The sequence below is a fragment of the Empidonax traillii genome, unplaced genomic scaffold (assembly GCF_003031625.1).
Source record: "Empidonax traillii isolate 1590-97213 ecotype Southwest subspecies unplaced genomic scaffold, ASM303162v1 scaffold605:size788243, whole genome shotgun sequence".
In the NCBI taxonomy this organism is placed as follows: Eukaryota; Metazoa; Chordata; class Aves; order Passeriformes; family Tyrannidae; genus Empidonax; species Empidonax traillii.
The window spans coordinates 476,893-502,444 of record NW_020955798.1 but is presented as its reverse complement, the minus strand read 5'-3'; the positions used below and the strand labels follow the sequence as shown (position 1 = coordinate 502,444).

Genomic DNA, 25,552 nt, shown 5'->3' with positions numbered 1-25,552 from the left:
CCACTGGGCTGAGATCTAGAAGAAATATGCAGTCAAAGTTTAGCCATATGTTTCTGCTAACAGCCGGCGTTAAATATTAACACTCCCTATGCCTCTGTTCTGTGAAATGAGGATAAGGTATCTCTTTCAGCCAGCACTTCCTTTACTTGGTGTTTTACACTGCAGGCTGTTTTTGCAATGCTGAGCCTGCGCATGGCTGTAGCCCCTCAGCATCATCATACGGTGCATAATAAATAAAGCAATACAGAAACTGTAAAACTGTAAAGCCACAGTCTTTAAATGATTAGCAGCTGGATACCACAGTGAATAAGAAAAAAGGCCAATACAGATATAGGAAATGCTACATTTCAGGCATCAGATATAGACTGTTAACATATTTTTAGTGTGTGCTTTGATCACTTAAAACTATACAAGTGAATCATATAAACTATCATTTCATTCCTGAGTTAAAGTAATTGGGTTTTTTTTGTCTTGTGGAATGACAAAATGACAAGAGATCATTTAAATGGATTCTCCATTACATTCTGTGGATCCATTAATGTTGGCTGGTTTCCTAACAACCAATGTCAAACAGACATACACTAATGGCTGCTCTCATGAGAAGATTTTTGAAGGTTTCCAAATAGCTGTTTTATCGAAGTTGATCGTATTTATCATTTATAGACCCTTCTCTTCTTCACATCCTCTCATTTACTCTCTCTCCCTTCTTTAGCAAAGCAGAAAAGGGATCCTGCCATAGCAGAGCTGGATGTGGATGCTTGAAGGTTGTGTGGCTTTAGTGCACTCAGGCGTGGTTGTTCTAATAATAACACCACAAAGGCCAAGCAAGAAAGATTTCTGCTCTATTTATTTGATAGATCCAGGGGTTTCCCCCCGCAACTCCGTCTGCTTCTCTAGACACTTGCCTCCCCCCTCCCCAGCTCCTTCTGTTTCTCAACTTTCTATTATTTCTTCCTGTATTATAGTTACCATTAGCTGTGAGAGGAAGGAAAAAAATATATAATTTCCTACGCTTCCTGGTTCAAAGCAAAAACATGATTTGGTATAAGGTGTGAAAAAGTGTGCAGCCTGGAGGGAATTTGAGCAGTGAGTGAGGAAGGTGCCTACACATTAACGGACAGAGCCCAGAACTGTCAGCCCTTAATTCCTGCACAAGCAGCACCAAACCAGCAGCTGCCAAATCCTTATTAAAATTTCCAGATTCCAAAAGAAAAAAACCCAACATTAAAAAGGATCACACTAGTGAATAAGGCTATTTCAGAACCTAGTTACTCTTCAGAGAAGCTGTAATGACCCAAGCCCTTTGCAGGAGACTGAGGTGCTGGAGGCTGTGCACTTAGTGAAACTGCACCTCTTCTCCCCACCCCGATTCAGGGGTGCGGGATGCTCTCAAAGGCTGCTCTGGCCAGTAGCACCATGCCAGGCTCTGCTTGGGAAAGCCCTTCTTCTCCAGTGTTAAGGTGGTTGACCTGTCATTTTAGCATATGCCATTTTTCCAAGCTACTTCATGTAAAAATGGTGACTTTTTTTCTTGTGTGATTCAATGTTATAAGAAAGCTGGATGTTCATCCAGCTTTGCATAAATAGGCCTATGCCAGCAACAGCAGCAGCGGAATTCAGTGTGATCAAACTCTTCCTCAGCTACTGCCCAGGCCAGCAGTGAGTTACTGCCTGCTGCGTTTGTGTGCAAAACATTGAAAGAAAATTAATTCTGAGGAAGACCAGATTATCTCAAAGACTAGGCAGTCTGGCAGCACATCCAACTTCATCATGCAATTTAGTGCATAAATGTTTCATTGAGGCAAGTGCTGAGTGTGATGTGAATTTTATTTATAGTCCTGCATGTCTCAAATGTGTGCTTCCCCCAAGTACTCATGTCTCCATTGGAACACCCAGGGGGTTTAAGCCTACAACACTGGTAAAAATCTACAATCGCTTGTCTGCTGTACATGTCTCACATCCATCAGCAAGCTCAGTACTTTCAAAGGAGTTCTTTCTGCGGCTGCTGCTTCAGTGACAGCACAGAGGGTGCTGGGGCTTACCCAGCGGGGACATTGAAGCCTGGAGCTCCTCAGAGGTGGGACAATCCCTCTGTTTTCAACAATTGGGTTTGCTTTCAACCATGCATGCACCCAGGCATTTCCCTATTTGCCAGTGGCAAACCCCACCAACTGGAATTGCAAGTAGCTGTTTGGAGGAGCTACTTTCCTTTCTCATCTTTATTAATGACTGAAAAATACCCATGCAAAGGGAGTGTGTTGGCAGGGCTGCTGTTCTTTGCAAACAAGGCTACTGGTTCTTCAGCTTTTCCATCACCCAGCTAAGCAATGGCAACCTCACCACAACTTCAACAACTATACCTACAAGTATGGGTATGCACACAATTTCTGTCACAGAACTTCTAGATAAAAAATACTGAATGACTGGAGCTAGAAAGTCAGACGTACCCCAGTTGCCTTCAGAAATGCCTGGTCATCCTGGCAGGGATAGCATGCAATCCCATTTCCCCACCAAGTCAGGGCCAGAGCAACACCTGACAGTAATGGGTTTCTCTTATAAAGAGGGAACACATCAGAAGATGGCAGTATGACATTTGCTCTGGTCCCTTGGCACTGCAGAGGTTGCTGACGGCCCTGCTGCGCTTCCCCATCCTCCTCCTCCCTGGGAAACTCTCTGTGGCCCAGTTCCCCCAGGAGATGTGAAAAATGAGGCAGGTCTTCACAGAGCTTTCTAATCACACTTCTCACATAAGGCAAGAGATGCTCAACTCAATGAAAGAGAAAGCTATGTGCCAAACCTCCTGTTGCCTTGTTGCTCTAGTGCATCCTTGGGATTTTTTCAGGGTCCGGAGGGGATGCTCCCATCTTTGGTCACATCTTTTGTTCCTGCTTCCCTGGTATATTCTGATATTTGTGGGGGCGCTGTTCATCACAGACATTTCCATTTCAGTGCCCACTGTCACAGGGCCACGAGTGCCTGATGACCCATTTTGGGTGGTTTTCTCCTTGGCTACTTTTCTCTGAGAGCCCAAGCTAGAAAATATGGTTTGTAATGGCTTTGCACATCATTATTTCTTATTATCGCTATTATCAGGGCCGAAATCCAAATTATTTCTGAGGAGTGTTTGCCCTGCGCAACCTAAGTCCAGGATGGATGTGAGGGGAAATCTCCAGTGGCACAGGCCCCAAGACATGGTTTGGGCAACCGATCTGGACCTGAAGCCTGGATCACCAGCTCTGCCCTGCCACCGACACTCGCGCATGCAAATCAAAGCCAGCTCAACTGCGTCTACGCGGGCTGCAGCTGCCCTCCAGACAAACAGGAGAGGAGACATGACAAAACAAGTTAAGTCTTTAGCTACATGTGGGCAACAGCATGAGTACTATCATTATTCTGTTCTGCGCTCATGGACAGACAATTTAGCAAATTTTTTGAACTCAAACAAAAAGGCAGAAACCTCACTGGCAGCAGAATCTGTTGAGAAAGACCACAATCTTTTTTGGTCTTTGTATTGTTTTATTTCTTGCCAATACAGTGAAATGTCTCATGTTTCAATCATAGTTTTTTAGCACATCCCTGTGACATTTTTCTGCCTCGTATTATGCTTCACATGGAAATAAAGCTATTCAGGAGAAAAATGGACAAGTGGACAAAATCCCATCCATATTTTGCATTTGGATAGCAGGACAGATTAAAATACTGAAAAGCATATGATTTGGATGTCATTTCCATGAGCAGATCCTTGAATTTTGAATTTATCTGATATTTGGTTGACTGGCATAACAGAAGTGATTCAAGAGGTTTGGGAAATGTGTGGCTCTTATACAGGTAAGAAGATTAGGCTGTTAAGCAATATGCACTTATGTGAAGAGTACCACATGCTAATCTCATTCTTGGCTTTGCTGCTTTCAATCACTGCTGGTGGTGTTTGAACATATTTAAACTGCTTTTCCTAACTCTGTTAAATAAGTTACAGCAGCCAGAATGGAACTTGGTATTTCAAAGTATGTCAAAGCTGTCACTGCAGGATAGACAATAACCTCTTAGAAATACAGAGTATTTTATATGTTCAGTCCTTCATTCCTGTGAAGTTTCGCTAGCCAGCAATTTCTTTCTCTCCTTTTATTCCTATTCTCCAGCCTATGTTTTACACGGCCTCCAAGAGTGCCCTGCAGGGCAACGGTAATAAAGGTAGACAACACAGGAGTCCTGTCTGGCAAGCTTAAGGCTGCCATTAGGCCAACTATTCTGCAGGAATATTAATCTCATATTCAATTCAGGTTGCTACCATGCTCCATGAGAAAACAAAAAGCTAACCATCCAGTAAAAGAGTGAATGCATAAACAATGTTAAAGAAAAACCCCAAAGCAAACTATTTCAAGGTTACTGGACCTAATGGTAAGGATGGATTATTATAGCAGGGCTGATTTGACATCCGTATATGCACATGTCTACGAATTTGTGTACACATACATGCACTCCAAAGCATGTAACTGAAATCAGTGTCCCAAGAGAGCTCTTTCAATCCTACATGCTAATTAGTTGAAAGCACTTCTTTCACTTTGACACACTTTCAGTGCCTGTCAACACAGATTTCTTCCCATGCTGACCCTTCACATTAATCCCACTCTCGATATGCAGCAAGATAAAGTCTCTTATCTCCAGTAGTGTAGTGTGTGGTCTTGATAAAACACTTTGTTAGCACACTTTCAGACATCCTTTGCAATTCTCTCTCACTGCTCTGCTATTTTTCTCCTGTACTGACTCAGCCCAAATCACTACTAAGCTTGCCCGAGTTGCTCCAGCAGGTCACCATAACGCTCTCCCTTTTATCACAAAGAAGTGTGCTGTTCACTGTGATGTTGCTCTCAGATCACTCACCTTGATTTCACATGGCAGCACTCTAGAACAAAGCTTTACAAAATTCACTTCCTGTTCTACCTTCCTTCGTTAATGCTTACCTTTATGAAAAAAACACCCTCCCATTCCCCAGTCCATAGACATTTTTGAGATAGGGCAAGCCTTTTTATGGCAGCAGCTTTAGAGTGTCTTGCCTATTCTCCTACCCCAAGCATTGATTTCCCCTGAATATTACCATCTGAACATTCCCACCTAAAGGGGTCGTTTTCAAGTAACAGCCTTTTGAGTCTGTGCTGAGGATCCTCTTTTCAAGAAGAGCAGAGACTTGCACATTGCACCACCTATTTCCACATCAGCATCCACAATATGAACAACCTCTCCATATTTGTGAACAGGGACCATCTATAAAACATCATGAGCCTTGAAAAAGCACATTGGAAGATGACACTCATAAGAGAATGTGCTTGCCATATTGGAAGATAAGATTCAGATTACTTATTCCAAGTACAGCAAATATATTTCTGTTTTCCCTGAAATCTTCAAAAACTATAACCTTTCATCTAAGCTCTAAGAGTCAGTCTCTATCAATGTCTGTGCCTTCTCCATTTGGCTCTCAGAAGCACCATTTAGCATCAATTTACACAGAAAGTGAATGAGCGGGGCCCCTCTTCCCTTCCACTGACACTGTATGTAGGCTGAGAAATCAAACCCCCAAAAGCATCAGGAACAGCAACCCATGTATTAAGAGCAGAGATGGTGGCTCATATTTCACAGTTCTTCCTCCCCATCAGTCTTTTTCAGCGTGCTTGGCTAGATGCCTTAACTGCAAGTCGAAGTAAGTAGCAATAGTTTTTTCCAATTATATTTAGTAAATTTTATGCTACTATTGCAACACATGTCCCTTCAAATTACTCACAGCTATGTAGGGAAAGACAGAAAGGCAATCATCTCAGAGAGACCACAGGCGACTCTCTTTTTCTTCCTCTGGAGAAACATTCTTGCTGTTCTTGCAGCTCCATTGGTCTTTTCTGCAGAGAGATTGAGAGACCTGGCTCTGTCTCAGGTCTCTCTATCCCCGTCTCTTGAGGTCGTACCTCTCCTGGGAAGCTTCCTCCCCCATAATGGTAAGACAGTGTGTTTCTTGGGGCAGGCAACAAAAATTACCGGCACTACTCCACAGTGTTTCTCTGGAGCCACCTTGATCACGGCCCAGAGCTGTCTGGGCACAGGGGTGCAGTTACAGATACAACCACTAACCTGTGTAGCTCCTCTGTGTTCTTTCAGTACAACTCTTCTCCAATCTCAGTGAATACCCAAGTTTTCCATCACCAGCCCTCTCAGATGTTCAGTTGGGCTCTGGCCTCCCAAGTGGTCTCCTTGAAGACCAGTTTCAGACCATCATCTATGAACTGGGCTTGCAGAGCACCCAGCCCACGAATCACAGAACCATAGAACTGGTTTGGGTTAGAAGAGACCTTAAAGATCACCTAGTTACAACTCCCTTCCACTAGACCAGATTGCTCTGGGCCAGGAGGAGGGTCCTATTTCAACACAGTTTAGCAAGATCCTTCTCCAGGCCCACTTTGGACAAGGCACTTCTGTAAAACATTAGAGCAAAGTGGGCTGTAGGGGTCCAGAGAGGCACACTGAGAACATGGCCATCTGAACTGCTGATTGTCATTTGTTGAAATAATACTGAACACAGTCCTTTTTGTTTTGTAAGGGGAAGGATTGCTGCTTGAAAATAAGGATTTCTGATCCTTTCCAAGGGAATTGTTTGTAATGAAGAAACCCGCTTAGGATTTAGAATTCTTGTATGTGCCCTCCACCCTTCTTGTGCTGCCAAAAGACATGTCCCAGCACCACTCACTGCCAGAGCTTCAGCTCCTAGCCAGGGATTGTAGCCTCTCCTCTCCAGGCAATTTGGGCTTGAAATTAGCCCTTCATCTCTAAAGCATGGACATGTTACAATATATGAATGGACTGTATTACTTATGATACTTTCTATACACATGTATACAAAGCTACCAGGACACACTGTATTACTTTTTAAAGGAACTCATCCAGATAACATTTGGAAACTCTGTCAGTGATATTGTGTATGTAGACTACAGGATGAATAACTGTCAAGATAAATTATTTTCCCACTCTTGTTATTATTTGAATAACATGTTCTCAGCTTACTCACCTTAGGCACTAATATTTTTTATGCACACTTGCACTGTTTTTTTCTACTGTATTTCAAGTACTTGCTTACCTAAAATGGTCCACAAGCCTCAGTCCTAGCTTGCAAATTTAACCAGGATGTGAGCATTGTTGGCTGTATCCTCACTGCATGTCCTGCAGAGGGTGCAAACCTGTAACCATGCCAGCTAGGGAGCCCCTACAGCTCATGCTGACCCACTAATCCCCACTTTGAATTGAGACACCACGGCCAATGGCAACTAGTACATAAAATGCAGCATGAATATATTTAAGCTAAAATAAGCTTTTAAACATTTGTTTCTTTTAAGGTGTTGTAGGGTGTTAACAAAGATGATAATGTCGGCTATCCTTTATTATTATGGCTAATATGGCTTTATGAGCCCAAACCATATCCTATTATTTGTATTCACATTTATGATATTTAACCACATACTCATGCACAAAACCTAATTGAATTCTGATGGGGTTTCTGAAAAGCCACAGCTGCTGAAGAGCTACAACTGCTGAAGAGCTACAGGGCTTGTCAGATGCTGCAGGGGTGTGGACCACTCTCTGGTGAGAGTTGTCATCCAGAACAAAGCTGCAAACAGCTAATTCTTGCACATATGTAAACTCATCTGTCTTTGTGCATGCATCAGACTGAGTGCGAGGCAGTTTTCAACACATCAGCTTTAGCACAACAAATACACAGAGTGGCAAACAATTGCCCACTTAATGTGCATATAATATTATTACCTTTCTAAGTGTGGGGAGACATTTTATTATGATTGTGCACCAACTACTGCACACGAAGAAGAAAACCAGAAGGCATGGTGAAATGGCTACATTTCACTGCATCCAGTCAAAACCAGAGCAGAAATGTCAGGTGTCAACACCTACTGGTAACTATCAAATACCACTGTGACTGCACTGCCTGCAACACTGGGCGTGAAGCCTTCAAACTCTTGACTTTGATGAAAAGGAAATAGTACTAAACTGCACGAAATAGACTGCATAAAAAAAAAATCCACAGGAAAAGAAATTAATATAGGAAATGCTTTCAGGAAAGGAGAAAGGAAAGGAACAAAGGAGAGTGGGGAGAAGGGCGTTGGGAAAAGGGAGGATTGTCATTAGAATTATCATGCAGAAAGCATAAGTTAAAAACGGGGCCATTGAGTAGCAAACAGTGTTTGACCTTAATGTATCGTGTATCAAGTGGAATGGTGAATCAGGGCAGAGAGCACTCCTGGGAACTCAGATTTATTCACGAGGAGCAAAGTTGACAATATTTCCAAGCATAAAGAAGCAGACAACGGAAAGTAATCACAAAAGTAACTTTCCCCAGGGGAGATTTGTCTCCGTGGAGAATTTCTGTAGCTAACAGATAGGCTCCTCACTGATTTTGAGTACAAATAAGCCTCAGAGAGCTCTTAAGTGTCCTCTAGCAGCACCTGTCCCCTTTGTTCACTGTGGAAGGACCTCCACTGTGAGGACCTGGCATGCCCTTTCACTACCAGGCACACCGAGAGGGGAGATATCACCTTTACAGGGCAGTAGGACTGCCTACTTGGAAACAAATGTGAGTCTGCAAAAAGCTATGGATGGATTCCCACATTCAGTTGTCAAATATATTCAGTGACAAAGTAAAAAAAAAATTGGGCCACGGACAGGCAAGCTACCAAGGCATAAGGTGAGTTTTATCTTAAAAGGTGAAGCATCACCTGAGAAACTGAATAAAATACATTCAATTTTATGAAGAGAGGGATAAACACACACATAAACATGACACAATAAGCTGGACCAGGTGTCAACTTTTGTTGTCCTTGCTCTGTCCTTTCTGAGTCGTGGATCTGCCTGACTTCTCTAGACCCTCCAGCTGTGCCAGGATTGGCCCTAATTACCTCCCTCCCATTTCACTGCCTTCTCCTCTCCACCTCTCTTCTTTCTGTATGGATTTTCCAAGTGGTGTTGAGAAAAGGAAGTGCTGGAAGAGGTGCCAGACTGCTCTAGAGGCTGAGATGCTATACATGCTGAACAGTGAAAGGCAGACAACACCCACAGATACAGCACAGCCCTGATCTGGCAGGATGGTGTCTGCAGGGGGGAGAAGGTGGCAATCAGTCTTCACATCTTATAAACTCTCGTAGCATCTGCCAGCACAGGCAGAGGGGGAGCCACCCCAGCCAACTTTTTTTTTTAAATTACTATATGGATTTTATGCATAAAGTCAGAGGCATTTTATATAGAAACACAGATCAGATTCCCAGCCATCTGCTTATTTCTATGTAGTGTCTAAAGTATCATAAGGGTGTTACAGAGAATATGAAAACAAGGTCTTACCTCTGATGCTGAGATTAAGATATAACAAAACAAACAAAACAAAACAAAAAAAAAAAAAAAGAAGGAAAAAAGAAAATACAGGAGTTTGTATGCAGTAAGAAGCAAAGAACTGAGACAGTATTTTCAAATGGTGGTTGCCTGGGCTGCTGTTGTTTGGAGATGGAGTTTGGCCTGGTAGCTAGATATGCTAGCACATTTCTGCTCTAGCCTGAGGAGTTACCTGCTGGCCTCAGCAGCCATCTCTTGTCGTACCAGGGACCTCCTCACCTTTTCTATGGTCTTTCTACTTGTGTGTTTCAAGAGCAGAAATCACCCTTTTATGCTGAGCATTTGCACATACAATAGTAGGCCCTGCATTTTACGTGCTACTCCAATCATACCACATTTGTGAGTTTCTTTAGTGTTATACTCTTAAAGCAGTGCCTTTTCCCCTAGACCACCGGGCGGGGCCCCTCCCCGGGTAGATGGAGCTCGTTAGCCCTGTAAGACAATCCATCTACGTCCTGAGGACCTCGCTGCCACCGTCCAAGCTCGCTTGGCCCCGGCAGATGAACCTCAGGATTAAAGGGTGGGCTCAGTTCCGCGCACATTGTGTCTCACCTAAAAAATCCAATGCGCAGGCTGGAAGGTGTAAAGACCTTCCCCGGTTCTTTGTTCGCGAAGACTGGCCATTTATATACTCTTAAAGGTAAAAGTAGACTTTCTTATTCCTGGTAGGGCATGCTGCGATCCTTTGTGGATGAGCTGTGGTTTGTATTCCCCGGGCTGCAGTTTTGGATCCTGCAGCACAACCAAGCTTTGCCATTTACAAGCATCTCCAAAGCACCTCACTGGATAAATAATAGGTGGTTCATTACTCAGAATTAACTTGCCGTGGTCAGTATAGAAAAAAGAGCCAGCCTGGTGCCCTTGTTGATTCGCACCAGAATCCAGACCCACACAGCACAGGAAGACACATCAATTCATCAATCACCTGCCAGATTCATTATCGCTCGAAGTTTTTTAACTACTGCATTTAAATACAGCTAATTCTGATAAATCAAAATTGTTTCACTGACTTGCCAGTTCAATAATTTAATCTTTATGTTTATTCACATTAGTAAGCATTGATTTCCTGTGGGATGCATACGTTTTCTCTCAGTGAGTGAGAGTGAGGTCTGCTTGGCAAAGTTTTTGTAACACAGTTATTTCTGAAGTTTGGGTATTGGCCTACTTAACATACTTTGATTGTAGCCTGTGCAACAGAACAGAAGAAAAAAAACCCTAAAAAGTGAAATCACCACTTAGATAAGAAAATGGTATTAGACAAAGATTGATTTGAATGTTTTTCATTTGGGTTACCCTTTTTTCCATCTATTAACACCCTGATTCCCTTTGTCTTTGTAATATTTGTACAATAGCAATAGTTTACAAATACTTCAATGGTTCTCCACTCTACAAGGACCAGAGCAGTCTCTGCACAGTTAATACAACTCATCCTATTTTTGGCAAAATGTTACATGTATTTCTAGGATGGAAGAGCTACAACAAAAATTCAACCTGTCAAAAGAAAATATCTAAACTTTGAAGATTCTCATTTAGACTCATAAAACAACTTGTTTTGCAGATGCTTCTACAGGACAGTGGAATAATTTTCAAGGCTTTAAGAAATCCCAGTTCTATCACCACTGAAGTTACAGACATATCCATAATAAGTTAAGGGTAATATTTGAAGGGATAGCTAGAAGATAGCTTATCTTCCTTCTCCTTTGATGCCCTTTTATGGACACTCAGTGAGTGTAGGATTATGTTGCTCCAAAAGTACTGCATCCAGAACAAACCAACGATAACCAAAATGCCATGCATCACTCACAGAAATAAGCCTTGAAAGAAGACTGTGGGCAGAAAACCCTTTCTCACCCCATTCACAAACTACTGAGACAGATATGTGCCCAAAACTGAGCTTATCCCCAAGGTAATTTTTGTATTCAGAAACTCTTTATTTTGAGGGCAAATGTAATGAATTTGTTGCCTACCACAGAAAGCACAGATTTGCAACTATTACTGCCTAGTTTGTGATGATTCATCCCAGCAAGAGAAAAATGTCTTTTCCTCCAGACAACTCCATGCTTGGTCCAGACTCCCCATGAGGTGAAGCCCCATAGAACTACAGCTCTAAATTTTTCAGACCTGCCTTTCAGATGCTATCATCCCCTGCCATGTTGATGGGGGCACAGATTATCAGGTAATTAATTCTCCTTTAACATCATGAAACCAGGAAGACTTGGGGCTAGCTGTTCATAAGGTACATATCTCAGCAGTACCTGACATTTCTAGCCTGCTGCCTATGTAACATAACAATGTGTTTAAAATTACAACTGATGATGACCAGAGTTCATAGAATAACATAATCACAGAATATGCCAAGTTGGAAGGGACCCACAAGGATCATTCAGTCCAACTGCACAGGATGGCCCTGCACAGGACCATCCCAAAGAGTCACACCATGTGACTGAGAGTATTGTCCAAACACTTCTTGAACTCTGTCAGGCTTGGTGCTGTGACCACTTCCCTGGGGAGCCTGTTCCAGTGTTCAGCCACCCTCTGAGTGAAGAACCTTTTTCTAATATCCAGCCTAAACTTTCCCTGACACAAGTTCAGGCCATTCCCTCGGGTCCTGTCACTGGTCCCCAGAGAAGAGATCACTGTCTGCTCCTCCTCTTCCCCTCAAAAGGAAGTTGCAGAATGCAATGAAGTCTCCCCTCAGTCTCCTCCTCTCCAGTCTGAACAGACCAACTGCCCTCAGCCACTCCTGATACAACGTCCCCTCAAGGCCCTTCACCATCTTCATTGGCCTCCTTTGGACGCTCTCTAATGGTTTAATATTTTTCTTATACTGTGGTGCCCAAAACTGCCACAATATTCAAGGGGAGGCCTCACCAGTGCAGAGCAGGGCGGAACCTGCTCTGTCCCCTCCCTCGATTGGCTGGTGATGCTTTGCCTGATGCCCCCCCAGGACATGGTTGGCTCTCCTGGCTGCTAGGGCACTGCTGACTCAGATTCAACTTTTCATCAAGCCAGAGGTCCCTTTTCATGGCACTGCTTTCCAGAATCTCATTCTCCAGTCTGTACATCTGGGGTTGCCCCATCCAAAGTGCAGAATCCAGCACTTTCCCTTATTGAACTTCATATGGTTGGTGATTGCCCAGTTCCCTAATTTGTCAAGGTCTCTCTGCAGAGCCTCCCTGCTTTCAAGGGAGTCAACAGCTCCTCCCAGTTTTGTGTCATCTGCAAACTTGTTTATTTTCCCTTTCAGTCCTGTGTCCAAGTCATTTATGAAGATGTTGAAGAGCACAGGGCCCAAGATGGAGCCCTGTGGAACCCCACTAGTGACAGGTCATCAGCCTGATGTTACCTCAGTCAGTATTACCTTCTGTGCTCAACCCATGAGCCAATGATGTGTTTATCCAGCTGTGTGCTGTACATTTTTTCCAGAAGGATCCTGTGATAGACAGTATTGAAAGCTTTACTGAAATCAAAAAAGATTACTTCAGCTGACTTCCTTTGATCAACTAGGTGGGTTATCTTGTCATAAAAGGAAATCAGGTGTGATAAGCAGGACTATCGTAAGAGTGGTTTAGGTGAGAAGAGACCTTAGAGATCATCTAGTTTCAACTCCCCTGCCGTGAAGAGGAACACCTTTCACTAGACCTTGTTGGTCAGAGCTCCATCCAGCTCCTTGAACACTCCCAGGGATGGGGCATCCACAACTTCTCTGGGCAACCTGTTCCCATGCCCCACCACCCTCACAGTAAAGAATTTCTTCCTAATATCTAATCTAAACCTGTCCTCTTTCCATTTAAAAAAGTTTTCCCTTGTCCTGTTATGACAGACCTTGGTATTATAAGCCCCCCTTACATACTGAAAAGCCACAATGAGGGCTTCCTGGAGCCTTCTCTGGGCAGCCCAACCCCAGCTCTCTCTGCCTGTCCTCTCATGGCAGGTGTCCCAGCCCTCCCAGCAGCTCCGTGGCCTCCTCTGGACTCGCTCCCACAGCTCCATGTCTGTTGTGCTGAGGGCCCCTGGGCTGGACTGCACCACCACTGGGGTCTCACCAGTGCAGAGGACAGGAGGAAGTGGCCTGTCCTCAAGATCCCATGAAATGCGGACAACACTGCTAAGTACCACAGAGGCCTTCCTCTCATGAAGCTGTGCTGGCTGTGATCGATGACTGTGTTTAATACTAGCAATCTTCCACTAGATGATCATGGTAGGTCCCATCCAATTTCTATTCTATTCTATTCTATTCTATTCTATTCTATTCTATTCTATTCTATTCTATTCTATTCTATTCTATTCTATTCTATTCTATTCTATTCTATTCTATTCTATTCTTATTCTTATTCTTATTCTTATTCGAATTCTTATTCGAATTCTTATTTGAATTCTTATTCTTATTCGAATTCTTACTCGAATTCTTATTTGAATTCTTATTCTTATTCTTATTCTATTCTATTCGAATTCTTATTCTTATTCGATTTCTTATTTGAGTTTTTATTCTTATTCTATTCTATTCTATTCTATTCTATTCTATTCTATTCTATTCTATTCTAATCTAATCTAATCTAATCTAATTCTTATTAGAATTCTTGTTCTATTCTATTCTAATTCTATTATATTCTAAATTCTAAATTTAATTCTAACTCTAATTCTGTTCTGTTCTACCCTACCCTATTCTTTCTACCAACATGAGACAGAAAGGCCACATTTCATGCTTCTTATTTTATACCTAAGCTTCAAATTCATAATATCTCACAGTCTGACAACTCACTGCATGCAGGAAATCTCTATATAGTGTTGGGAGGTCTTGAGCTGATACAAGGCAGTGTATTGAGCACATGAGGTAATGAACCTATGAAAATAATTCAGGGTCTAGCTAACTCTGGCTCTGTTATGTGAGGTCATTTCCTGCTCTGAAACTATGAAGCTTCTTCAGGTTTTAATGCAACAAAATGACCTCTGTCTTTCTACAATACGTTATACTGGCAAAGTGGCTGCAGCCATGCTGACAAAACTGCATTTTAGTAGTCAGTCTCCTCCTTGCACTCCCATAGTCTTCAAAAAGATTATGCTGCTAAATGGTAGTAATGGCTTTGGCTGCACAGTTTTACGGGTCAAAGATGACACTCTTTTCAGAGCTTTGCCCTGCACCTTTGCACAAGCAGGAATGAGTAGTGCAGAAAAAGAGCTTGTATTCATTCAGACTTGTTATGGGGAACACAATCTTTTAGATTCAGACTACATGAAAGAAATTTTAAAGTGTGGGGCACTACAGTTTTTACTCTTAGCTTCATTGACTGCAATTTCCCCACCTTGAGCTTCCCCACTTGACCTACTAAGTAATGCTTCTTCATAGGAAGTAGGAGTTTCCACCCAGCAAAGCTGAAACCCTTTTCATGGGATCACAAGCTCTTCAGCGTTGCTTTGTTTGCCAAATCCTACTCTGACAGCCCATAGACTACAATTTATAATATAAATAAAGTTTATGGCATCTCTTAGAGGTACAATCAACTGCACAGTGCCTCTGTTTAAACAGCTGCCAGAAGATGAGGGCAGGGTTCTGCCTGGCTCCAAAAAAGTTTCCCATAATACCACGGAGACTTCACCATGATGCTGGTACAAGAAATAAGCTGGGAGTCGCAGGCTGACTAGGCCATGGAATCACCTTCCTTCAGGGAGAATCAGAGACTGCAATGAGGCCAACCCAAGGCAGGATGACTGGTTTGGAAAATGAGCAAGGCTGACTGAAAGGATCAGGGCAGAGAGGATGGATTCCTAAATGTTACCAGTAGGTGTTATGAAGAGACATCATAGAAAATGCAGAAGAAAAACTGCATGAAATGTAAAAATATCACATGTAGTTCAGTAGAAACTCAGTGCAAACTCAGAAAATGGAACTGGAATAAACCAGATTCACACATCAGCCAGCCTTTGAATAGGCTAAATACTTTATGATCCATTTATGCAGTGATGTACAACTTACAGGTTTATTTATTTTTTAATTTTGCCTCATATGAATAGACACCTGGCACTGCCAAGGCAGAAAAGGACAGTCATATATTGAGATAGAACAACTCGAGATGAAAGATTTTATCAAACCTGGGAGAACCAGTTTCCCCTCAGGTATTTGCTGGACTCCTTCACCATTGAAAGAATGGTAAATTATGAAATGCAGGTTAGGATGTAAGACAGGATAGTCCTGGACTGCTCCAAAGAACCAGCATTGGGCCTTCAATAAATGCCAGACCTGGGGATCTGAAGACACATTTCCAGGATGAAATGTGGACAGCACCCTTTTCCCAAGGCACTGCTAGACCCAGCCTGGAGACACCTATCCAGCGATTGAGCCTCTGCTTTGGCAAGTCTTGAAGCTTACAGCAAATCACAAGGTTTGGACTGGACTATAGCCTTGCAGTTGTGGAGTTGTCTGACACCAGCATCACATGTCCATGCACATTACAGAAGGAGAAAGAAAGCACATTACTGTTTGTGCAAGTTGAATTTGAGGAGTCTACCATTTAAGCACTGCACACCTTGTGTTTAAAAGGCTATTCAGGTATTGCAGTAATTTTTCTCATATTACAGTTGCAGCATTTCCAATGTCCTCTGCCTTCCCAAAATGCTCATTAACCTGGGCCTCCCAAATCTGCTCTTCCTGCCATTCAAACTGTGCTAATGCAAGCCAAGTCTCTTTCTTAAAGATCATGAAAGAATATCTTGAGAATAAAATTTAGTCACCAAAAACCTGAGAGGAATTCAGTTCAGCAGGGAAGTAAAACCATTTCTTTTGATGAAACTCATATACCACCAAACCTCTTTTTTTACGTTATTATATGACACACTCACTGTTTCACAGTTAATTGAAAAAGCCATAAAGTCACACAATTGTTCTGATCTGTAGTAAAAATACAACCATGTGCTAAAATTAAGTTCTACACCACAGATGATCAGGGTATAATAATTATTGCAGGCTTGGCTCAGCATTTGGAGTTAGACATTGAAAATAAAAAGGCTTTGGTAGGGTGGTGCTGAGACAAGGAGTCTGGGAGAAATTAAGTGCAAGGGAAAACTGATCCTTCCCCTACCAGCCTGCCTTACGATGCTCATATTTGAAGCAGGAAGTCTGGAACAGAGCTGTAGCAAGGTGATAACACAAACCATGCACTGGCCTTGCTGCTGGCCAGTCACACAGCAGAAACCCTGGGAGACAGGCATGGGATATCAGCTGGGCCAGGGCAGGGCTTAGGGCTGCAGGGTATCAGGAACATGGTAGGCAAATCCCTCCAAGGTCTGCAAGTGCTACCACAGCACAGGCAATGAATAATACCTTGTCAGTAGGCCACATTATTGAATAGCAATAACTTTCCATAATAACTAATTAATGTCACATACAGACCAGACACTTACAGGAGAGAAAGTGCTATAGCTCTTCCTTCATCAAACTGCAGCACTGAGGTCAAGTTTTACTCATCTGCTGGACCGCTGCAAGAGCCAGGACCTTCCCTTTGGCAGCTATGCGTTGAATCAAGCTGTTTGTCACCTCCCCCAGCTCTATGGTGCCATTACTTTTGTGGCCATTCTGCCTGGATAGCCTGGATAGGTGTATTTGGATATCCCACACTCAACCCTGAGATGTCATCCAGCTCTTGCTCCCCAGTGGGGACCTGTCTCCGCAAAAGGAGAGTCCCAGCAGAACCCACCTTGGGCAGAGTTCAGGAAACCTCCCAGGAAAGCCCTCACTCCTCCCACAAAGGCTCCTTGGCATGCCCAAGACCCTGGGAAACCTCAGGAAAAGTTTATTTTGGCAGGTTCAATAACGTGGGCATGGTCAGCACTCTATCCCCCGACTTTTCTTATGTACCAACAGGGGGACATATCTGTGTCACTCGATGTCGAGCATGTCAGCTTTTCATTCATAAAAGGCAGCCTGCATCTTTAATCACTTTGCCAGATAATAACAAAGAAACAAGCACTTGATTGTCTGTGTTATCAGACACTATTGGAAAAGTCTAGATAAGGATGCTGAACAACCTTGGCTTATTAGTATTCCACATGCAAACGCTTCCCCATAATCCAGAGTCATCTGTATCCCGGCAACCCTTTAAATTTCATTCTCACTGAATTGCCAGATCTTTATCAAAATATAATTACAGTCTTAATTTGGATGATAAATTTTGATTGCTTGTGCTGTGCCAAAAAAAAAATAAAAATTGTCAGGTACACGAGAAATGAGGTACAACTGTGAGACATGAATCTGCATATTCTGACATTGGTGCATCACCTTTCCTCTTATCAAAAATTTGATAGCTAGCAGTGAGGTTATGTAGGGGTAAATAGGCAGGGACACAAAAAAGAGTCTTCTGATGCCATCAAATGAAATTTGCACTAAAAACAGGGAGGAATTTGAAATCTGCAGCTGCATGTGAAGATTATCACTATCACGAAGATTACATACTATTATCATTATGAGGTGAATCATGTGCAGCACTGCTGTTCAAATCTAGAAGAAAACACTGGTCCTTCCTGAAACATGAAGAGATTGTGCAGAACTCACCTTTTCTCTCACTGCCTTCCCCCCTCTGCCTTCAATTGCTGGCAGAAAACAGCACAGTGCTTTATAGTTATATCCAGATTACACAGATTTTTCCAAAACGAGTAGCCTAAAAAAAGTATCCCAGAGGACTATAACCACTGCCTGCTCTACCAAGAGAGCCCAAAGGAGTGGAGACAGCCCTGCAAACAAGCCATGGAGGTTACCTAGTTCCTGACTTAACAGACTACAGCAGTCCAAACCTACTTTGGTTTTACCCTGTTGAAATGCCAGGGGGGAAATATAATTACTCAGATGACAATGGCATAAATGCAATTAGACGTTTGACCTTAGTGTTTCTTGGTCACATGCACAGAGTTGAACTCATTGCTAAATTTGGGAAGTTCTTCTTTTCCTCCTTTCCCACAAACACACACTGAGTTATTCACACTTTCTCTGCATCCCTGATAAGGATGCTTTCCTAGGACAGATGTGATCTCATCCCTTGAAATTATTTCCTCGCCTCCTGTGGGGGCTTTTGGCACCCAGCCTTGGTCCTCTTTATCTACTTCTGTAACTTTGATTACGATTGCATGCACCATAAAATGCCTCTTTGACACACCTGTTAGCTTGAATTCACTCTCATGGAGTGTATGTTGTCCTCCCCTGAGAAGACCATGCAAGATGAGAAAAACAGAAACAGTAAGTAAATTCTACCACAAAAACATACAGAAGGATTACACTGTAGATTGAAAGTCTGATTGTATCACAGTTACAGTATGAAAAATGTGCTTCCTTGTGAGCAGAGGTCAACTACATCACTCAAATGAAGTCTGTTTCCCTAATGGTTCACTGCTCTAGCCCTCTCCAAGAGACCACTCCAAACCAAATGCAGTTTTGTTCAGAGCCTGGTGTAAGCAAACACAGTTACTAACCAAGGGTGAGACTCAAAGCTCACTGAAGTCCGGAAAGATACTGCAACCTCTGCAGTCGTGTCTGCGCACTGGTTCCCATTCCCGAAGAATCAAGTCCATCCCTGACACATCAGTAGTGCTTTTGCTGACAATTAGCAGTACAAAGTTTTACAGCTGAACGGGCTCAGGCACTGAACCATTCTTGTCCTTTTGGTGGTAGAAGTTCAATGGGGCTAACTAATATTGCAGTAGAGGAGGGCAGGAAGGAACCATGAAAGAATTGTCTAGTCTGTGACTTTTCCAACTCTGAAACACAGACAAAATTAATAGCAAATTAGGCAACCACCTCCTGACACAGAAGATGCTTCCTATAGAGAATTTTGACTGATTTGTGACTGAACATGTCCTAAAAATGCCAAAATGCAAAGCCAGGTGTAATTCCACTGCTCTAAAGTGGACTAAGTATTTTTAGTTCACCCTAATTTTATTATTCTTATTAGGCTTTAAAAAGCCTACAAGAAGGGCATCCTAAAAGCTCCATAGGAGCCTGTCCCAGTGCTTTTTTATCTCTTTGTGCTTGGAAAGGTCTTCCTAACCTTCCCTGCTGCAAAGTCAGCTGGCTCCTAAGGGGGAAGGCTGCAGAAGCAGGCATGCCTACTGCAGTCACATGCAGCTCCCCTCTTCTTTGGGTATCAGAATCAATCTCTAGTGCCATAAATTTGCAACTTCTCCCCTCAGATGAACTGAGCTGAGACAAAAAAGCCAGAACTAATGCCCTGGCCCGAAAGCCAGAACTAGTTTTCAGTCTAGGCGGGGCAGTGGGAATATCTGAGGCCCTAAAAGAGGAGGATGAGTTGCTGCTTACTCCAGACGCACAGTTCTTTGCTCTCCTAAAAATGTAATAATTTCCTGCTGTTGAAGGGTGCCATGCTAAAATCATGGGAAAACAAAGTTGCCTATCCACAGCAGCAGATTCAGCCTGGCACTAGATAGATGGAAAGCTTCCATATGCCATGGTGACTAGTTCAGTAAAGCCTGTTAACCATTCCCTCCACCTGCCAGGCACACTGCTCCCACATAAGCACTATCAGTGAAGGCAAGCATACATCTGGATGAAAACCACACTGCCATTTTTAAAGCCTGGCTTTTATCTCTGAGTTACATGTTCCAACACTGAGGCTAATGTTCAGAAGACTGGCAGAAGAGGTTGCCAGATTTACTCTTCCTCTGCACCATGGCATGTTGCAGGGGGAGGAGTTCAAAATGGCCCCTGTGACGGCTGCCAGCATCTTCACAATAGCTGGTAAAAGAGAGGCTTGTTCCTCCCAGCTATTCTTCAGTAAGAGCTTTCTCAAGGGGAGCAATGGATTCCTCAAGCCTTCAGCAACAGCAGGAACTTCCTGAAGGAACATTTCTTATTCAGAAAGTATCACAATGTTCCCATTTTTTTTCAGGCTCTTTCATTCTTGAGCCCAGATCTCCCATCTTGGAGCTCACAGTTGTCACGACAGACTACAGCAGAAGGTCTGTGGCTATCACATGCACATTCCAAGTTCTTAGTAAGCAAAACTGTGGTCTGGCTTCCTCAGCTATCTTGAGTGTTTTCCTGGGTGAAAATACAAGCAAGTCTCACCACTGGGAAATGGGAGTCCAGAAAGAAATGTTATGAGCCTTCCACAGCCAATCGGACTCTCAGCATTACACCCTCTGCCTTTGGACCAAGCAGCATTAAAACAACCACAAACCCAAACTGCACCAGTGATACCAGCAGCTGAATACTTGGAACTATAAACTGGGAATGCTCTTCACTGCCTGCCATTTTGGCTAAGACACTTTACCCTTGATGGACCCATCTTGACAACCTTATTTATCCAAAAATTGCTTGACTACTTCTGCTGATTCCAGGAACCAGAGACAGAATAACCCTCTGTGGTGCTGATTGTCCACAGTGCAGTCTGGCAGCCAACTGATTTCTATGGAAGACAGCAACAGGGCAAATACAGGGGAGGGAGCAGCATGCAAGTGGTTAATGCATGCCATAACTATACATACATATACTGTCTCACATAGCCAGAATCTCTTACTGTTGACATTTTCCATTCAGTTCCACTGGAACCAAAATGCTCATAATAAAAACCTGGCAATCAAAAGCACAGAAATTGTCACCAAAGAAAAATAATTTCTATCTATATAGTTGACCAGAAGTCTTTCTGCCTCTTACAAGCAACATTAATGCCTTCCATTACAGCAACAAATGCCAGCCAAGTCCCCTTCTTTCCACCTGTGATTTTAAAAGTACATTTCCCATGCAGAATGCTGTGTGCTTGGCAACCTCTGCATCTCCCCTCCCGATGAGTAGCAGAAATGCTACATGCTAAACTCTCTCCTGTTACGACATGGATTCCCATATTAGAGAAAAATTCTCAAACTACCCAGGAAAAACTTCAAATAAGCTGCAAGGTATTTAACAAACCAGAGGCAATAGCAAAAGTCAAACCCTCAAAGCAGAGAGAAAGAGAGAGAGAGAGAGAGAAAGAAAGAGAAAGAAAGAAATGCCCTCTGCTTGACCCAAAATAACAGAACAGTTCTGCATAGGAAAGAAAATGAATTACCATTGTGGGGACCCTCAGTCATTTAGAGTCTCCAGTCAAGGCTGAGAGCCATTCTGAGACTGCAGGTTTTTCCTCTAACTTCCCTCCCCAGCTCTGTGAGGAACCAGTTAAAAATGACATCACTGCTCATACTACCCTCCTCCCCCTCCCCATTCACTTGCTAAAAAAGCTGAGGCTGCTCCTCTCCCCCTGCATTGGCTCCAGATTTGGTCCTCACTCCTTCTCGACAAGTTCCCGGTCCGCAGTTGACTGTGCGGATCGGTGTCAGTGCGGGACGGAGGATGAGTTTCTATGCGCTCTTAGAGCATCCCCACTAGCACCCACTTGAGAAATAAAACAGCCTTTCCATTAAGAAATCAGAAGAGGTCTAACCTCGCGATGTATAATGCATTACACAACCAGCTCTACAGAAGGCAGACAGTCTTCCTCTTTGAAGCAGGAGGGAGAGAGAGAGACCCCCCAAGGGGTTCTGCATTTCGCCTCATCTTTCTTAGAGGAGAGGACCCTCTCTGTGGTTTGCTGCTGCATCCTCCTTGCATTAGGACTGCAATCTATCTTTTTTTTTTAATTTCCCTCCCCCTGAGTGTGACATCATCAGACACCAACTCCACTTCTGTAATAAAAAAGGATCCCAAGCAGAGCTACCTGGTATGAGGTCATCTGGAGGACCCAGGCGATGCTGTCTCCTGAACAACTGTCGCTTCTTACAAAATACTATGCTCTTACACAGTGTCATCTGGATTTAATAACCCTGCTCTTGCTGCAGACCAGGAGACTCAGCTGCAGGGTGAGATCAGTCTCATTTCTATGCCCACGGGCTCCACCGGCATCACCAGCAAGCAGGTCCCTCTGGAATGCTCCCCTGGTACACACCATTCACCTCTCAACTCCGTTTATTCCCCTCCTCTGACTGCTGGGAAGGATGCTGCAGCAAAATCCCTCGGCCAGCACTCCTGCCTGCTCCAAAGCAGACAGGCTGCGAGCACCCAATGCACACGCTTCCCAGCACTCCTCCACTCTCCTCAGCCTTATCAGCATCACTGGAGGGGGCCTTCTACAGACACCCTTGACTGGGGGCTGCAGGAGCCAGCAGCTCACGGCCAGTCGCAGCGCAGGGCCCGTGCGTTGCCAAGGGCACCCGCCGCCTTATTTTCCCTTACCTGCGTTTTCTCTCCTGGGATAGTGCGGGGGCTTGTGCTGTGCCTGCCCATCCCCGGGGCAGCCCGTGGGTACCAGAGTGGCTGGGGTGAGCCCCAGCGCCGACGCTGGGGAGAGGGACGGACGGCAGCTCCCGGGATCGGCAGCATTCCCTGCGCGCTCCCATGCTTGCAGCGGTAGCCAGCAGCGGCGGCGGCAGCCACAGCACTGGCAGGAGAGAGGAGTCTGTGTGCACATGCATATGTATAACATATGCCTTCGTGTACCTGTTATATAGACACAGAGCTACAGCATGGTATAAACACAGACGTGCGTTTTGGATCTCTTGCTACCAGCAGTGCCGCAGACGTATAAAATATTGCGAAAAGTGAAAGGACTGATGGGATACGGAATTTAAAAGCTGTGTGGATGTGGCACTCAGGGACACAGTGTAGTGATGGACCTGGTAGTGACAGGTAAATGTTTGGATTCAATGATCTTAGAGGTCTTTTCCAACTTAAAAGATTCCATAATCTTATGATACAACTGCATTCACAAATGTGCTCAGAGTGATTTGTGTCTACACAGTCTGCACACGAATATAACCCTTGCTGCAGTGCTGATTACAGGTGAGTATCTGGCATAGTACTGTAAAAGCCTCACAAGCTCCTCTAAAAGGTGAGTGGTATGTCACACACGTCATGTAACAGTATTTCTTCGTAAGCTAGACATGTCTTACGTGGAGGGAGACTGGAAAAGTCAGCAATGAAACCCCCATCAGCCCTCGGAATTAGCAACACGCAGGTGCATCAGGTCATAGAGAAAATCCATGCTAGAGACAGGGAGTCAGTGGGAAGTCAAAAGAAGTCAGTAAAAATCCTGCCTCAGGGTTTATTCATTACTCCCTCCCCCTTGTTTTTCGGAGCTGTGTTTTGCATGTGGGCTGGTAACACATTCTTATCAAACACCAGAGCCCTTCTGAATGAGCCAGAGTTAAAAGCCTGACATCTCCTGTCATCTGGGACAGAACAACTTTACATGCTCATCAAAGATAGGATTTCCACTAGAGACTCCCTCTCCATCTTGTAGCAAGTGGCCCTGCAGGTCTTCTTTTCCACAGCCCTGCCAGACTGCACTCACCCTCTCTGGGCATGCAGAAGGTGCAGGTCTCTGGCATGGGAAGGTGTGAATCTAAGACTGAGGAGTGATGACTGTGGTGGGCAGGGGTGTGGGACCATATTTGAAGCTCTACCACTGTGAACCTTCACATTAACACAGAGGAGCATATCCTCTGCTATCACTCATTAATCAACCCTTAGTTTTCTAACTGCTCTGGTAGGGATATCACAGTCGTTAGCAAAGGAGGATCCTACATACATGTAGCAGCATCAATAGCATCTCCGGAGAAACATCGATTATACATCATATAGTAGATCTAAAGAAAAAAAAAAAAAAGAAGTGTGCCAATTCACCAGATAAATCCCTGTATTTCACTTCCAAATGAAGTGTTTAACCCAGTTTCCTAAGGAAAAAAAGCAAACTTGCTGGCACCTGTCCCCTGCATCCAATTCCCACAATCTTTGAGTTCCCTGCCCAAATTTGCAGGAATAATTTGGTTATGTTCTATATAATTAAGTACCTACAAATTTAAGGTGAACCACCCCACACACACACACAACTAAATCAGTGCTACTCTCATTTAGAACAACCAGGTAAAATTTCCACTGGGAAATTACTGGCTGACTGGTTCTGTGCTAGTGGTGGTCCCCTTGCCCTGGGAGAGGGGAAGAGTGTCCTCTGGCTTTTCTGAAAAGGTAGAAAGCGTTTCAGAGAGTAAAGAGCAAGTCTAAAAATCTGCAATAAGTCATTACTTTTTTGTTTTCTTTGGTCAAAGTGACAATTTATTTAGTGTTTTTTTGTTTTCCTAAATCTGCTTCTCACGGTCAGCACTTTGGAGCTCAAATGCCAGGGATTTTATCCCCTGAAGAAACCTTTGAACATGCCCTTCTCATTTTACTTTCATTCTCCTAAGTAATGGCATTGTTTTAATTGGCCAGGAATGTTTGTAGACTGCTGGCTGGTTATAACAGCTCCCAGACCTGACAAGTTCCATTCTCATTCCTGGTTGTGAGATGTTTTTTCAGGAAAGCAAACAAACTCACTCCTGTAAGAAAGAACAGGCAAACAAAGCGTGGGACTGGGGGGGATGGGGGTGCATGGAAAGAACCCAACAGAAATAAATTAGGGCAGAAACTACATCCATAGCTCCCAAAACTCCCAAAGAGGCAGAAATTCTTCTAGTCAGAAGAGAGAGAAGCTTGTCCACCTCTCCCATCATTTCCCCTACTATTATACTGATATTATCTAACCATTCTACTTAGTGATTAAAGATTGTTTTGAGTATTTGGGTGACTGAGTGCTCAAATTAATGAGCATCAAGTAGCAGCACCACCCTAATATATGCATATACCTTGGGGTACCTCCAAAGCAAATGGGGCAGAATATGCTCCATATTATATGAATTCTTCACTTGCCTTAGCAAATGTACCTCATTCAGGAGTTCCACTATCTTCTTTAATCTAGTACTATGTCTCCCACAAGCACAGTTTAACAAATGTATTTTATCATATAAATGGGTGTTTTCCATTTTGAGAATCCTTCAGATGTAAGCTGAGAGTCTTGGACTACTTTCCTGCTCTGACCAGTCTTTAAATACAATGAAGTCTGATAACAGACATGAAGAAGTCAGCAGATGAATGCCACACATCTATATCCTCTGCTATTTTTAACATTACAGAGTGTACTGAAAGGAAGAACAGAAAGTCCTCCTCTTTAATGATATCCCCGAAAATTTTTAAAAAATCTAAATTTCAATACTCTTCCATTGCAACCCAAACTATTACAAAGTAAATCAAGGTCATGGCTGTCTGTCACTT

General features: G+C 43.4%; 1 protein-coding gene across 3 annotated transcripts in view; it reads right to left on the bottom strand.

The window, feature by feature from the left end:
• The window catches only part of NHS (NHS actin remodeling regulator), a 260,319-nt gene that overhangs the window by 29,863 nt on the left and 204,904 nt on the right, over positions 1-25,552 (bottom strand). Inside the window, exon 1 of one of the 3 annotated variants that reach the window (XM_027898566.1) lies at positions 21,480-21,575. The exons of the other annotated variants lie outside the window; for them this stretch is intronic. Within the exon in view, the coding sequence (XP_027754367.1) occupies positions 21,480-21,501 (22 nt within the window). The 5' untranslated portion in view covers positions 21,502-21,575. Of the gene's footprint in view, positions 1-21,479; positions 21,576-25,552 lie in introns of those variants that run through there. 3 annotated transcript variants of the gene reach the window in all.